Source organism: Crocodylus siamensis, chromosome 9 (assembly GCF_052110815.1).
Source record: "Crocodylus siamensis isolate JL-2025a chromosome 9, ASM5211081v1, whole genome shotgun sequence".
NCBI lineage: Eukaryota > Metazoa > Chordata > Crocodylia > Crocodylidae > Crocodylus > Crocodylus siamensis.
Genome location: NC_143403.1, coordinates 58,781,465 through 58,797,103, shown reverse-complemented (window position 1 = coordinate 58,797,103; position 15,639 = coordinate 58,781,465). Strand labels below are relative to the sequence as shown.

Here is a 15,639-nt window from a genome sequence, read left to right as displayed (position 1 = left end):
TCAGTCACATTTCTTGCCTCTTACTTTTTCCTGCGTCTTTTACAGAGCACACCCTGTCGTCTCAGTCTGTCATACCATTTGGCACAAAATCTCCATTACTTGACTATTAAACTTAGGCTACCAACAAATATGCAAAGTAAGACATTATGTATCAATCAATAGTTACTTTAAGGATTAAGTAGCCTTTTAAGTTTGTTAAAAAACCTATACTATACAATCGTTGTTGATCTTGTTTCACTTTTATGCAGCACAATTCTGATTTTTTTTGTCCCTTGAAATTATTTATCCAACTCCATATAAAACTGTTTTAACATTTAAAGGCAAATAAAGCTGCTGTATTGAAAAAATATGAAGAGTTGATATTTTGCCAAACAAAATGTTTTCCCTTTTTTAATATGCCATGACTGTTACTTCATATCTAAATCCTTGTTCAAGAGGTTCTTTCACATAAATATTTTTCACTATTAAAAACTTTTTGCTAGAAAAACATTAAATAATGTGTTTCAAGTATGAGAATGCTTTCTACTTCTTCATAAACTAGGTATATGTATTTATATTAAAAGCAAAGCATAAATCACTAAATCAAATTATACCATCAGTTATCAAGAATTAAAATTATTAGACAATATTATTTGGAAGCAGGATTTTTTTGAGATCAAGACAATTCCTGTTAGCAAGGGAAAGAGGTCAAGCAGAAAAACAAATGTAGCTTAGAACCCATGATCTTCATACATTGTGCAAGAAAATCAAATATTTGCTTCTGCACCCATAATGTAACCATTAACTCTTGCTACAGTTTCGGACACTATTTATTCTTCACAATTTGAAGGTGACTTTGGTTAAGAAAAAATGCAGTTTCCATTAACTATTCAGAGCAAATGTGTTTTATCAATAAATATGTGAAACAGTAAAAGTTTCAAAGCCCATGGCAGGATGTCTCCAATGAAACTGGTTAAATTTAAGAGCTCGATCTTGCCCCTACTGAAGTCGATGCCAAAAATTCCGATAGACTTTGGTGGGAAATGGAAAACCGCAATTGGAAATTACAGGTCCCAAACAGGACTGCAGCGGTCTCATTTAAAGCTGCCCGGTTTTTGAGCCAGAGACTTTTCATGGTAGCAGCACCCATATCAGCAGGAATCCAACATATTTATGGAAACATTACGGTAATTTAAGGATTCAACCTCTGCAGTTGCCAAGGAATTCAGCAGGAGGTTATATCTGAGCCTTAGAAGACAGACTTTAAAGACAAGTTTTAGACATGTCTTTAAAAAAGTCTCAGCAAGTTGTCTGTGAAACCAGGACAATTATGAAGTGTCATTGTACTTGTTAGCTGGGCTACAACAACAGACAATAACTACTAGGCAGTAGGCACCCCGCCAATGTCTGCAAGAATTTGACACATTCCTCTTTTTTCCACCCTCATTAGCTGCATGCAAATACATCTTTTGTGACAAATCTTTCTGCTAAGCAGGAAGAAAATGACTGCTGCCATTTCTAGGATTCCAAAATATATGTGTGTGTCTACTGGTTTTCTCTGAACTTGATAGAAGAGTCACCTGCCCAACTTCCACTAACTTTCAAACCCAGCCTACACTATTAAATTTCTGTGGTTCATGGGTACACAACCATGGATCAATTAAATCTCTGGCTGGACTAACTGTTAGACTTAAAAAGTAATTCTGACCCAAAAAGGATTCCCAGCCCAAGATGGCAAATTTTATATGGGAAACGCTCCACTAAGCTAATTTCAGTTTAGACTTTTGAAGACCATTCTCAGCAAACATCAGTGATCTTGACATTTTCCTAATATATATATTTTTTTTTTAAAATCAAGAATGCCATTCTTTGTCCACAGAAGACACGGAGTCTTTCCTCTCTCTTGCTTTTAAAATTAATCTGTGCTCTTTCCAGACTTTCTACTGTGCTGCCAAGCAAGAATTTTTTTCACTTATCTCCCATTAACTTTTGTTCTCCAAACCTCTCCCAAGTCACCATTCTCCCCCCACCTCCTGTTACATGCTGCTTACTATACCGTGCATGCCACGTGCTACTTGCATAATATCCCCTGTGGCGCTATTTACATCATCACAAACCTCTGGATTGATGACTAACCACAGAACTCTGCCTCTGAATCACAAAAAACTAATTGCTTTGAGAGCCATGTCATTATCACAATGAATGCCTATTAATTTTTTCCTCCTTGCAGGAAACTGTCTTATACCATGTCTTTCACGCTTACTTAATAAAACTATTTAGGATTCAAATCATTTGACTCAACGGCACTGATATATGATCTATTTGAGGAAATTATTCAGCCTGCAAACACTGCATTTGAATACTCACCACAGCAATAACAGGAATGAGCACTCCGAGATTCCCTGCACTACTGGAAGCCTGAAAAAGAATAGAAGTTGTAAATGGTATGAAACCATCACTAACAAAATCATTTTAAATACTGCATACTAAACCAGTGGCAAACATAGCTACTGCACACAAATGGAAAGAAAACTATAGGGCAGGCTACACCCCTGAACCTGCAATTAGATCTGCATGGGCAGACTCCTTGGTGAGCTGCGAAGTACACAAATGAAAATCGACAGGACTGTGTGCAGGTACAGGATCTGTCTAACAAAAATCCCATGAAACCAGCCCATGTGTATCCAGTAGCAGGATCAAGGTCTAGGACTCTAGAACATGCACCATTTACTCCCTCAGCTCCTTAAGTGGTTGAGCAGAGAGGCCTTCTTCCACAGACACAGCACCATATTTTTTTGCAAGTAAGTATGTTATGCTTTAGCTCAGGAGAACAAGGCATCCAATGACGATCTCTATTTAGGAACATCTAGTAACCGAGAAGGTTTTATACCATTGTAAGTGCCCAAAGCTAACTGTCAAACCTCTCTCAGAAGGTCAATTTTTACTTCTGAACTGAAGCCGAGATCGTGAATCCGTAACGGAGAAAAAAATTTAAGGGACTTATTCCATCAGAAAACACTGCTCATCCCAATTGACTTCCATTAAGGATTATTCAAATCAAAGCGTCTTTTTCCACATGTCTGGATTTATTTTGACATGATATACAAGGTAATCATGGCCATTCCTGGGCTGGATATGCTATTAATGATTATAATGTATTCATGAGTCACCATAAAGAGCTTCTTGCTCCAAGATGAGCTTAATACAGAACAATCCAGTCACCACACATAAGCAAAGACCTTAGAAAGCGTACCTCCCATTCCCACACAGCCTCTGAGGTGGAGGGAGAAGTAATTCTGTGCTTGTAAGGAAGGGCAGTGGAGAAATGGCGCTAGGATCAAGTTAATGGGTACAAGGAAAGGATAACAGCTTTTCACCAGATGAAGCAGATTACAAAGGAAGGACTGTTTGGCTCCACAGCCATTATCAGATAACTCCTGCACATGCTAAAATCTTTCACGTAAAGACAATTTACAGGAATTGTCAATAATGGCTTTAGGCACAGGCATACATAGGATACATGTGAACACAGTGAATGGAAACAAATTTTACTTTTAAAAGACAGAAACCAGTTTTTGCAAGGGTTCAACAATCTGTTAAACAACCAGTTAATTCTGAAATTAAGTAAAAAGAACAAAAAGCAGAAGTGGTTTAGGCCTGTTGGGAAAGCAAGGACAAAAAAAATGTTAAAGCCTGGTTAGAGGAAGGGAGGAGCTTCAGCAACACAGTTTGGACCCAAGCATGCATAGGACCTATTTTAGTTTAAATTATCTGGAATATATAAAATCAAGAATAGAAAGGCACTGTCTTGAAATGCCATATGCTTCATTTAAGGCAAATATAAGCCAGCCATACAAATGCTCTCTATGTAATGCAGACCGTTTTTATGGTGGGTCCGCCATTTTACGGTACTTTAAATTGGATATACGTGTAGTGCCCTGGCCATTTACGCCACGATTCAACATGTCACTTGTGGCATAAATGCAATGTGTAGCGGTGCTAAAATAAACTGAATTCCTCTTGGAAAAGCTGACTTGGTATCTGTTATTAGGCACTCTTTTCCTTATGAAAAAGTAACCCAGCAGCTTTACTGACTTGGTCAGTGACATAAAAGGCATTTACTTGTTGCAAATGCACAGTTTATCTTCAAAGCAAACAGATCCCATTCATTTCAAAGTGGTTTGCCAAGAGAGTTCACCAGTCCCATAAAAGGATAAGAAAAGAACTTTGCACTATTAAAAACACGGTATGTTCAGGAAGGGAGAAGGTTGTGTTGGGAGGTTAGGGAAAGAAAACAACTTTATTACTCTACTGATAGCACAGCTTCAAGAAAAAATTTAGCACCAAATGTCACACTGACTGGAATATATACATATACACAAATCTGGGAAAAGAAATTCCATTTTTCAATCCTTTTCTTCTTCTTGTATTTAAAAGGAGAAACACAAAGCCATTCCATAACTGGGAGGATATTCTTGGAGGGGCTGGAATGGCCATGCTTATGATAAACGGTGAAGAGTTTGCTATTTCCCCACATGTAAAATTCTCAGTTTACTCTGCTCCTCGAGAACGAGGACTACATTCTGTTACTTCCCCTTTGAGTTGTCTTCTGCCACCAAGAGTAGAGGTGTTGCAACTGAATTCATGGCCCAATCAATTTCTCAACATGTAATGTATTTATATATATTCCCAAGGATATGAGGAGATAAAAATACTCTTTGGTCCATATTTTCATTCTCAGAGAAACATGTTAGCACTGTACCCTGAATATTTTAGTAAACAGCACCTAGCTGCCATATCAATCAATCATTAATATATCAGTAAGTGCCTGTTCCTGAGTGCTGTCAGTTTAATTTTAGCGGGAGCTACTCATGCTCTGCAGCTCAAGATCAGCTTATAAAAGTGATCTAATTTGTATTGACCTCACCTGTGGAAGTCTCTCCTGTAAATACTTGAAGTGGTTGTAAAACAATAAGGAAAGAAATTTTGTTATGGTAGGTTATTCAAATAAAAGTGAGATTTACAAAAATGATTTGAAAAACCTCTATGAAGATCTCTAAGAACTCCTGAAATTAAAGAAAACAAAAGCTTACAGATTTTGGTCAACCATTGGACTGACTTAAATAAGTCTTTCATATAACCCTTTCATATCATAACAAATTATATCCAGTATAACCCAATCATTTATATTCCCTGCATACCAAGAACTCACTGAAGAAAACTGAAATTCTAGATCCAAAAACACACAATGGACTCTGGATCTTGTGTTATGACTGGCTACAGGTGAACACAGCATCAAATAAATCAGCAAATAGCAGAACTAAATCAAACAACTCTATGGATTCTACTTATTAACAGGAAAAGTGAAGCGTTTCAAGGTGCAGAGCTGCCTGACTGGCCTTCAAGGAAGGGAACGTTGTAAAATATTGCAACTGGGAGAATCCCTTAACTTTCCACAGGATACACATTTGGACAACAGCATTTTGTATACACATTTCCAAACAAAAATGACAAAGATGGTTTTTTAATAAACTACAGTATGTAGAAAGTTCAGGGATTGGGATGTAGTAACATAGGAAAGAAACACGAAAGAAGGCTTAAGGCTTTTAGGACTTTGGAACAAAAGCAAAATGTGGTTCCAAGTGATAACATGGATGTCGAGTGCACAGAAGCCAAGGTTAACAACTTGTTTACGAATATATTTTAGAGGAAGGGAGGAATTGTGGGAAAGAATTTCGGGAGAGGAAAGGGAGTACTTGTGCAGTAAAATGTACAAAACCCTCTGAGGACACAACAACAAAAAACTAACATAAAGAAAATTTAATGAAAGAAGTCACAGCACAAGAAAAGGTTGAAGAATTCTAAAAGAGCAAATAGCCTGTATGAATAAAAGTTTCTACTATGCAAGTGTATCTACTGTTAAAATACTTAACATTAGCTAAGGGGATCCATTCTCAGACCTTTATATTTAAAGATGAGTTTATATTTTACAGGCAGCTGCCTGAAAATATGGGGAAGTTCTTTATAGACAGAGCTATTGAGACTTACTTAAGGGGCAATTTTAAACAGATTTAAATAAATCATGTCCTCCTCCCCCTGCAAAAAATAAAATAAAATAAAATAAAAATAATAAAATAAAATATCAGTGCAGGCAGTCCAACTGCAGTTTACTGCAAGCTTGTTTCAGTTTTGCTAACTTCAATTAGGTTCAACTTAAACCTGTTCCTAAATAAGCCACTCTTGCATGGGAAGAGAAGCTCCACACAGGGCTCTGTAGTAGTTTAACAAAACCAGTGTTAGCTTCTGTGTTGATCTCTACATGCAACGGATCTTACTTGGAAGCTGAAGAGCCAAGATCAAACATCAGCATTAGCTTCTTATTTCAGTGAGCTGTAAAGGGTTATTGTAAACCACTGGGAAGGAATGTGCTAAGTCCAACAGCAAAGCAAGCCAACTATGATCCTCCACCCTGCTTCCATCAGTTACTTTGTCCAATTCTCCAGTATTCTCACACTTTTCTGTGCATCACCTCGTGCTTCCAAAAACTTAAAATTGGTAGGGATTCAGGTTTTCCATTCTACATGGAAAAATGCAGTAAAACCCAGATTTTCTCTTTTTAAAGAGAAAAACCACGGGAAATGGCAGGGAGCATCATGCATGTAAATGTATACATATATACACAGCGATCAGGCAGCCCGAGAGCAGCTCCCTGTGGGTTGGGGGAGAGGCGGGGGAGGAAGAGGATTGAGGCCGCCATAGGGAGGGAGGAAGGAAGGTAGAAGAGGGAGGAAAGCAGGGAGGGGAGGGAGGGAGGGAGGGAGGCAGGGCTGGGGTTGCTGCCCAGCCCAGTGTTTGGGGCTTGGGGCACAGGACCGTGTGTGGCTGCAAGGTCCAGGAGCGGAGCGGGATAGAGAAGCAGCTGGTTCATCCAGAGGGGCAGCAGGGGGGCTGGCTCCCCACTACTGCATGCATTATCAGGAGAGAATGGGGGCACATGCTCCTGAGATATGTGCACAGGTTGGGGGCAGACGCAGGCTGCCCACTGCAGGCTCAGGGCTGCCTGCCCTGCTGCCATGCCCCCAGGGTCTCCATGGCCTAGTGGGCAGAACTTGGTATGGCAAGGCAGAGTGGAGAGACTCAGTGCTGCTACCAGGAGCCCCACACCACCATGGTGGGGTGCCCCCTGCCTGCCTGGCAGCTGCAGGGAGCACAACTCTGCACTGCCACCCCTGTTGCTGCTGGGTGGGCAGGAGACACCTTGCCATGGTGGCACGAGAATCCCAGTAATTTCACTGAGCTTCTCTGCCCTGCTGCACCAGGTCCCACCTGCTGGGCCACAGAGGTCCCTGGGGGTAGGGCATCAGGGTGAGGTGCCTTGAGACCAGTGCCTTATTGAGACCAGAGGCTCATAATATTTTACCATCACTTAGCCTGCATCTTCCCACCCCCACAGGCTCTGCTCAAGCAGTGTGGCTTTTGGGGAAGGGGAGCCAGGCTCCATGCTCTGGTCCACTGCAGCAGCTGCCTCCCACAGGTGGCAGCCAGGGCTTGGGAACTGCTGGGGGATACAGGGGGCTGCTGACTTGGGTCCATGGCCCCATATCCAGGGCAGCTGGGGGCCCCTTCTGGCAGGGCTCTGGGTGGGGAGTGAGGAGCAACAGCAGGGCTGGAGGGGTTGGGAGTGAGGGGAAATGGCATGGACAGGGCACCAGTATATCAGAGCTGCTCAGCGCCACAAAGTCAGGGGGGTGGGGGACACCTGAAGCTGGACCTGCATCCTGGTGAGCAAAATGGGCAGGGGAAGCTCTGTTTTTCCAGAGCTCACTGACTAAGTTCATGGACGACTTCAAGTCATGGGGAAGCATGGTCATGCTTGAAAATAAGCTGCAGAAGTAGGTGGACTTAGACAGGCTGGCAAGTTGGACGGATTGGAACCAGATAAAGTTCAACATTGAGAAGAGTAAAGTTCTCCATCTGGGAATGAACAATCCCCAACATACTTACAGGCTTGGTGGTGCCAAACTGACTAGCACCACAACTGAAAGGGACCTAGTGGTAATAACAGACCATGTTATGAACATGCGCCGTCAGTGCGATGCTGTAACCATCAGGGCAAATAATACTCTGGCATGCATCAACCAATGCATCTCAAGCAAAAACAAGGAAGTGATTCTTCCACTTTACTCAGCACTGGTGAGCTCGCAGCTGGAGTACTGCATCCAGTTTTGCATATCACACTTCAACAAGGATGTGGAAAAGCTCGAGAGAGTCCAGAGAAGAGCAACCTGTATGATCAGAGACTTGTAAGGCAAGTCATACAAGAGAAGGCTGAGGGACTTGGGTCTGTCTATTCAACCTAAAAAAGGTAAGGCTGAGAGGGGACTTGGTAGCAGCTTACTGCTATATTAGGGGAATACATTAAAGGGCTTGGCAAACAACTGTTCACCAGGGCACTCTTGGGGAAAACCAGGAGTAATGGCCACAAACTCCTGGAAGGCTGCTTCAGGCTCAATTCCAGGAAAAACTCCTTCACAGTCATGGTGTCCAGACTGCGGAATAAGCTTCCTCCAGAGGTGGTGCAATCACCTACCCTGGAAATCTTCAAGAGGAGACTGGACAGCCATCTTGCTGGGGTCATCTGACCCCAGCTGTCTTTCCTGCCTCATGCAGGGGGGCTGGACCCAATGATCTTGTGAGGTCCCTTCCAGACCCTAACAAACTATGAATCTATGATAAAAAAAATCCAAAATCAAATGCCAAAATTTATAGGTATGTAGAATGTATTTTATTATACTGATGGAGGCACTGGTGGGCTTCCAAACTGCTTTAAAGTTGTAAATATATCAATAAAACATTGTGTTCAACTGATACCTATGTATATATAGTGGTATTTCATTTTAAAATCACAGAAAAACATGGATTTTGGGGTTTTTACTAGAGATTTGGTGATTTTTTATAAGAGAAGTTGTGATTTTTAAATCAGAGAAAAACCAGGATCCTTGCTAATCAGAAATGCCAATTTGCTTTCTTTACGGTATGAGCAGAAAGGACAGCATACTGGCAAGAATAACTGCACCAATTTCCAGAAATCATCATATACGGCATCTCTAAGGACTATGCTAGGGAGTGCTGAAATACACACACTATACCCCAAAAGGATTTAAATGTATCTGACTTTAATGTGGTGTTGGCCAGGTGCCCAGGTCTTAGGTAGGTTACAGGCACACACCCAGGGCTGCATTATGGTTAAACACATTAAATCCTTCCAAGGTAGCGTATGAGGAACAGGCATGCCATACTTTACTGCAACACTGACTAAAGCAATCCCTGGACAGTGCAGACATGTCCATGCATATGGAGAATCCATACAATCAGCATTTGTATGGTATATTAGAGCTGCACAACTCTGCTGCATAGCTCTCCAGCCAATTAATATACAAGACTGTTATGAAAGCTGATCAAAGTGCAATCTAACACTCCCAATACTTGCTCAGTCATCTGCACAGATCTGACTACAGCTGTCATTTGCACCAGGCTGTTTATTCTACACAATATATTTTAAATTTAATTGCATAGGCTCAGATCTTGGAGGGGAAGGGGTGTGGGGGAGGGGGGAAAACATGTCTGAGGCCACCACACCAATAATTTAGAAAAAATTAAACAGGTGGGGCTGTTCAGATGAGAACCAGAGGCTCATAATATTTTACCTTCACTTAGGAAGCAGTAATAGCAAGGTTACAGAAGTCAGAATTCTTGGCTTTGGTAGCCAGGTCTGTCACTGGCCTCTAGCATACACTGACCATTCACTTAAGATCTACCAGGCCTCAGTTTGCTCATTTAAAAACTAAACATGGGCACATGACTACTAGCCCAATGTTTGAGGTCATAAAAATCTATACTAATATTGTATTACATGCACCAGAATACATGTGTTTCAAGTTTCACAGTTAAATATTTAAGCAAATGAGAAAGAGTACAAACAAATTTGCTTCATGGGAGATCGAAACAATTATGTTTAGCATTAGCCATCTCAAAGTCAAGAGGTACTGAATTATGACCAACAGAAACCTTATTCCACTCTTTACCTTTAGTGCTGGTCCTTTTTCACTTGCTCTCTCACTGGCTCTCTTTCCTTCTAGCCCAAGCTGTACAAACAGTTCCAGCAAATTCATTAGTAATTCATCCACAAGGTGTTCTCCTTGAATGTTAGCAGCTATGTTAGCCAGGGCATTTATGACAGCTAAGGAGCAGTGTCTGACAAGGAAGAAAGAGAAATTAGAAACAATATATTCCTTGATGAAAAAGGTTTATTTTTCTTTTTTAGCATCATCTCAGTAACTCCAATCAGCCATCCTTCAATATAATGCTGCTGTTGGCAGCTATATTTTGTTAATAAAGAACTGATAAGAATCTATCATCATACAGTGCCAAACTCTGGCATTTTGGGGCTAATGCAGCCTTTTTGTCACCATGAAGTAGTAATAGCCAATTACTTCTCACCAGATAAATAAGAATACCAGTAAAACGTTCTTTACAACATGGGGCAAAACAAAAGATTAAACAAAATATAAAGTATGCTGGTAAAATTGTAAATTTATGACATTTCACAAAAAGGGAGACATTAAAATGGCCACAAATGTTAAGGTGACAATTATAAACGTTACCTGTATCCATGATCCTTGTGATCCTTAGTAGCAGAGTAAACAACTGAACTTGCTTTAACACTGATTTGCTGGAAGAGATTCCAGACCTCCTGGTAAATATATTGCTGTAAGAAAACAAAAACTAAGTAGAGTCCACTGAATTCTTATTAAAAGAATGGATCTGTAAAAATTAAAATTCTGTGTAATCAGATGAAGTCTTCAACAGAAATAGGATGAAGATCTTAACTGGACATCTAATTATAGCTGAACCGACAGCTTCTGTTTCAGGTAAAGCAGAAGTTCAGAATGAAAGAACTCAGGCCATCATGAGTTGCTCATATCTGTGTATAAAACTTAGATTCACCGAGCTGAACTTCTCTAGCCTACATCTTTGCCTGCTAGGAATTTTTTTATGCTCTTGGATTCTACTGATTTTCAGTGCAAGCCTAAAATGAGACTTGGACCGTGTGCCACTTAAATATCCTTTAAAATTTGATCTAAGTGACTTGGAAGCCTAAATCCTGTTTTCAAGAAGGATTTAGACTCCTAAATCACAGTTAAAAAGAGGACTCAGGCTCTTCAGCACCCTAGTTGTTTAAAAAACCCAACTTTCTATTTCCTTTGCTATAATATTTTCTAGAATACCTATGGAAATAAGGACTAATGGCTTTTCACATTATCATGGATATCAGAAAAATGCTAAATGGAAACAAAATGACTGTACGAGCCTGTGAATGTTGAAGACAAAATAAATGCTGCATTACAGAGATGCTTCTGGGAGTTCAAACAAGGTAACAGCATCCCCTTAACTGAAGGAAATAATTAGACCAGGCCATCTAACTTGTGGCCCACAAAAGGTTAAGTTGCAGTGCCTGGGCTCTCACCCATCTGCCACTCCCCTTATCACTGCAACTGCATCAGCAGCTGGAGCCTTTGGGCTCCCTCTCTTCTCCAGCTTCAGCTTCCTGCCCCTGACCCAGTGAGCACACACAGGGAGCAAGAATGAGGTCAGGGCTGGGGAGAGGGGAAATATGGTACTTGTGCAGTGTGCAACCTATGTGGTATGCAATCCCTGTTGGTGCAACCAGGGAAGCATGCAACCCTGAGCTACTTATAAGTTGGACAGCCCTGAATAAGACAACTGCAATTGGGAGCTGTCCCTGGTCCAATTTCTTCTCAGCCAGCTCCTCTCTCCTTACATTTCCTGTGATAACCAGGCAGCCCAGCTGGTCAATGATGAGCACATCAAGTGGTGATGGCGGCTGGCAGAATTTCTGTTGTAGGATCTGCAGGATTGGCTCCATCACTTTTGGAGTGTCCCTAAGGGCCACAGCAATGTGGCCCAGAGCACGAATCGTGTGGTCAGGAATCAAGTGGGCTTCCCTAAAAAATAAAAACAACAACCCCCACCCCCACATAAATATCTAGAAACAGTTCTACATTTACCATTTGAGCTGGAATTCATATGGGAAAACAATTTACACTGGCCCATCTAGTCAAATGAAAGAGTATTTTACCCTCTTATTGATCCAAACCTTCCCACACCAGATAATTAAAAGGAGACTTAATACAGTATAGGAATAAAAATTGTTGTTTTCATAGAACACCGATCTGCAAGTCATTAATTATAGTAGAATCAGTAGAAATACATAAGAAGTCTGGCAACCTTCCAGAACCACAGGAGGCAGGCAGCTACAGCTAGATCTTCTCCCTCAAGAAGAGAGGGAGCTCAGACTCCATGAGTAGAAATCAAATATGCCAGACATGGGTGTGTGGAACAGACTGCAGTCCTACCAAGACTTTGCACAATTTAATTTCACCTGGTATTTCAGATAATCTTTAATACTTGATAGAGACATTCAAACAGTATTTTATCATCTGTTGATGTGCACAAGCTCCTCTGTTTGAAAATAAGAACCCATCAGAGCTAAGCTCATTGTGCTAAGTGAGCTTTAAGTTAATTAAACAACATAGGGGAAAAAAGAAGGGATAAGAGGCCTAAACTACTTACTTGTCACTCTCCTGAGAGATGTACAGACGGTTAGACAAACTGGCGAGGAAGGCCTCAACAATCACTGGGTCTATGGTCAGACCAGCTTTCAAGCACCTGCAGAACAGCAACATGGGTGAACAGGAAAGAAGGTAAGGAGTCTTATGAACATCCAGTGGGGCTCAGGGGTGACAAAAGCATCTTTTAGAAAGCCTAATCCTGTTTTAGGTCCTACGCCTCCTGGAACACTCTCTCCATACACCCAATCAGTCTGTAAGAAAAATCTACTCCAATAGAGAGGCAGGGGGAAAGGTGTGAGGAATAGGTACCTCTGCACTACCCCGATGTTCACTGTCTATCAGTTCTCCAGGATGATGTAATATTCTAATCTGATGAAGCTGCAAAAAGCCAGCTGACTCATGGTGGTTACTAAATTAAGCATGCATGCATCCATCAAGCAGTCCAATTGCTAGACAAATACTTTACAGCTGTACAGCAGTGTGCATGAAAAGTTCACTTAAACAAAAAAAACTTTGCATCCAACATCATCTCCGTTTAAATCTTCACCCTGTTTGCCCCCTTCTCCGCACAGCGTGCATCTTTAAAAAGTAATTTAGTCACTGAGTGTTTTCAAGAACAATCCTTACCTGCAAATGTTGTCTATGGCAATGTCCCGAAGCTGTTCATACATGGAGGGCTGACTTTTCTTGCCATGCATTACATTGAGAGTAGACTCTGAATGCTCATTTGTTACACTGATTTTGATGTCATTGCCACCTACTAAGAACAGAGAAAGTGTACAGAAGACAATGTATTTTGCTATACCTTTCCTTGAGGTGAACACACAGGCAGATCAATACCTGGCAACTGAATGCAAAACAGACCAAGATGCAGATGAGAGGGTTACACTGAAGAACTTTAAAGCTGTACAAAAAACTGTGACCATGCTAAGCTTGTACTGCATTTCATTACTTTCAGAGATCTCCAGCTTTTTCATTTTATTAGCTTTCTTTTTTAATACTGCAACAGCTCCAATTTTAAAAAACCCAGATACTCAAAACCTGATACCAGGATTTCTGAAATCTGATGGGAATCATGGGTGAGCTAGTTACTAAACTAATTCTACACTTCCTTGATGGTCATACACTAAATATTTCCAAACTCATCTTAATTAAAAATCTGAAGTTGTCAGGAAAGAACATTTTTTTTTTTTTTTTTTTTTTACATTGGATAGCAAGATAACACTACCTAGAGATAATCCAATTTTTCAGGGAAAGACAGGAATCTGGCAAGAAAATGTAGAAAACAGAGGAGTTCTGGAGAAAGATCTGCAGAATCAGATTCTAACCAAGACCTGCTAGCTCAAGACAATGAGGAGAAATTTGCATCCAAGCGCAACTGTACTATGAAAAGGGACTGCAAAAATATTAGCATCCTAATTCAAGAAATCTGCTTTTTGTGCATGTCCAGAGATGCATTTGCTTATTTCTGTTTCACAGTTAAGTTTGAATTGCCTTATAATTCTGTTAGCTATTATTGTGTTTTTACAGCCAAGACTGGGCAAAATAGGTCTTATCACTATTTTGGCGTAATCAACAATAGTGCTTATTAGGGGTGTGTGAAGTGGGCCCAATTTGATTCAGATTTGCCCTGAACCAGGGACAGCGATTCGATTTGTCGATTTGGATCACTATCCCCTATTCGATTCAGCCGAATCTGAACATTCAATGCTGATTTGGAGAATCAGTGATTCAGACAGACACAGCTTTAAAAGGTTTTTCTACATACCAGCATGGCTTGTGAATGCTGCAATGCTGGGGTGGATGGAACATCCCACAAGGGGGGGGTGGGGGGGAGCCTCCACATGCTCAGAGGTGAACCTGGAAGTGGACTGGAAATACTTCCAGTCCACTTCCGGGCCTGCTGGGGAACGTATTAGGGAACCCCACCATGCCCCCCTGGCTTGGCAATCGGTTGCAGGGAGACCCCAAGTGCCTCTCCCAAGACCCAAAAGGCACCAGTCGCCGAGCCAGGGGAAGTATGGGGGGGGGGGGGGGGGGGGGGGGGGGTCAGTGCACTCCCCAAAGTGGACCAGAAGCGCTTCTGGTCCACTTTCAGGTCTGCTGCTGAGCACGCTGGGGAGCCCCGCACGCTGCTGTGGGACACTCCATGCGCCCTAGCATCGCAGCATTCACGAGCCACCTGCTATCTAGAGGTATGTAGAAAAAAGTTTAAAGCTGTGTCTACATTCAAATCTCTGAATCAATTTAGCGTTCCAATTTGATTCAGAGAGATTAAAGGGTCCTCTGATTTGATTTGGATTTGGAGATTCGGCCACCGGATCAGGCTGAATCAAATCGGGGACCAAAGCTTCACATAGCCCCAGTGCTTATTAAAATTCCTAGTTATATACATTTGTGCAGTTAAGAAGTATGGGTGTGAGCAAAGGTCTAGAAGACCATGCACTGCACATCTGTTACCGGTGACAATATGCAAGATGCTAAAGTTCTGCTCAGTTCTCAGAACTTGAGCTGAATACATACAACATTGGGTCTCTGAGTAAATAAACAGATTCCCACCTTAATGACTTTCTGGAGAATCAGGTTTCAGAATACAATAACTGCATTAAGTAGACCAACACGTCTCAGTAGCTCTAACACCTTATTGCCAAATCCATCCCTGGTGCAATTCCAATGAAGTAAACCAGAAGAACTAGATGATGGATTAGATTTCACACAGCATGTATCAGATTGTGGTAACAATAAAGCACAATGACAGAGTCCCAATTTTTCATTTTTCCCTGACAAGACAGATTGCAACTCAGATAATATGGCTACAGAAAAGCTCTGTTTTGCTCTACTTTGGTCACTATTAACAAAAATGAATGCCCAAAAACTTTAGCTTTAGAACTTTTATTAATAGTGGCACTTTAAAAAAAAAATAAAAAGGAACACAGATTTGTATTCAGAACTAGAGGAATTAGGCAGAATTGGCTGGTAAGGTGGGGGACAGGTGGGGGGAGGAGGA

The 15,639-nt window shown here is 41.2% G+C and overlaps 1 protein-coding gene across 2 annotated transcripts in view; it reads right to left on the bottom strand.

Moving 5' to 3' along the window:
• PI4KA (phosphatidylinositol 4-kinase alpha) overlaps positions 1-15,639 on the bottom strand; it is an 86,664-nt gene that overhangs the window by 48,888 nt on the left and 22,137 nt on the right. The window contains exons 14-19 of one of the 2 annotated variants that reach the window (XM_090063926.1): positions 13,260-13,392; positions 12,634-12,729; positions 11,822-12,005; positions 10,644-10,747; positions 10,065-10,233; positions 2,347-2,397 (exon numbers count right to left, since the gene is read on the bottom strand). In XM_090063926.1, the coding sequence (XP_089920052.1) occupies positions 2,347-2,397; positions 10,065-10,233; positions 10,644-10,747; positions 11,822-12,005; positions 12,634-12,729; positions 13,260-13,392 (737 nt within the window). The remainder of the gene's footprint in view (positions 1-2,346; positions 2,398-10,064; positions 10,234-10,643; positions 10,748-11,821; positions 12,006-12,633; positions 12,730-13,259; positions 13,393-15,639) is intronic. The other variant, XM_090063927.1, reaches the window with a different exon arrangement.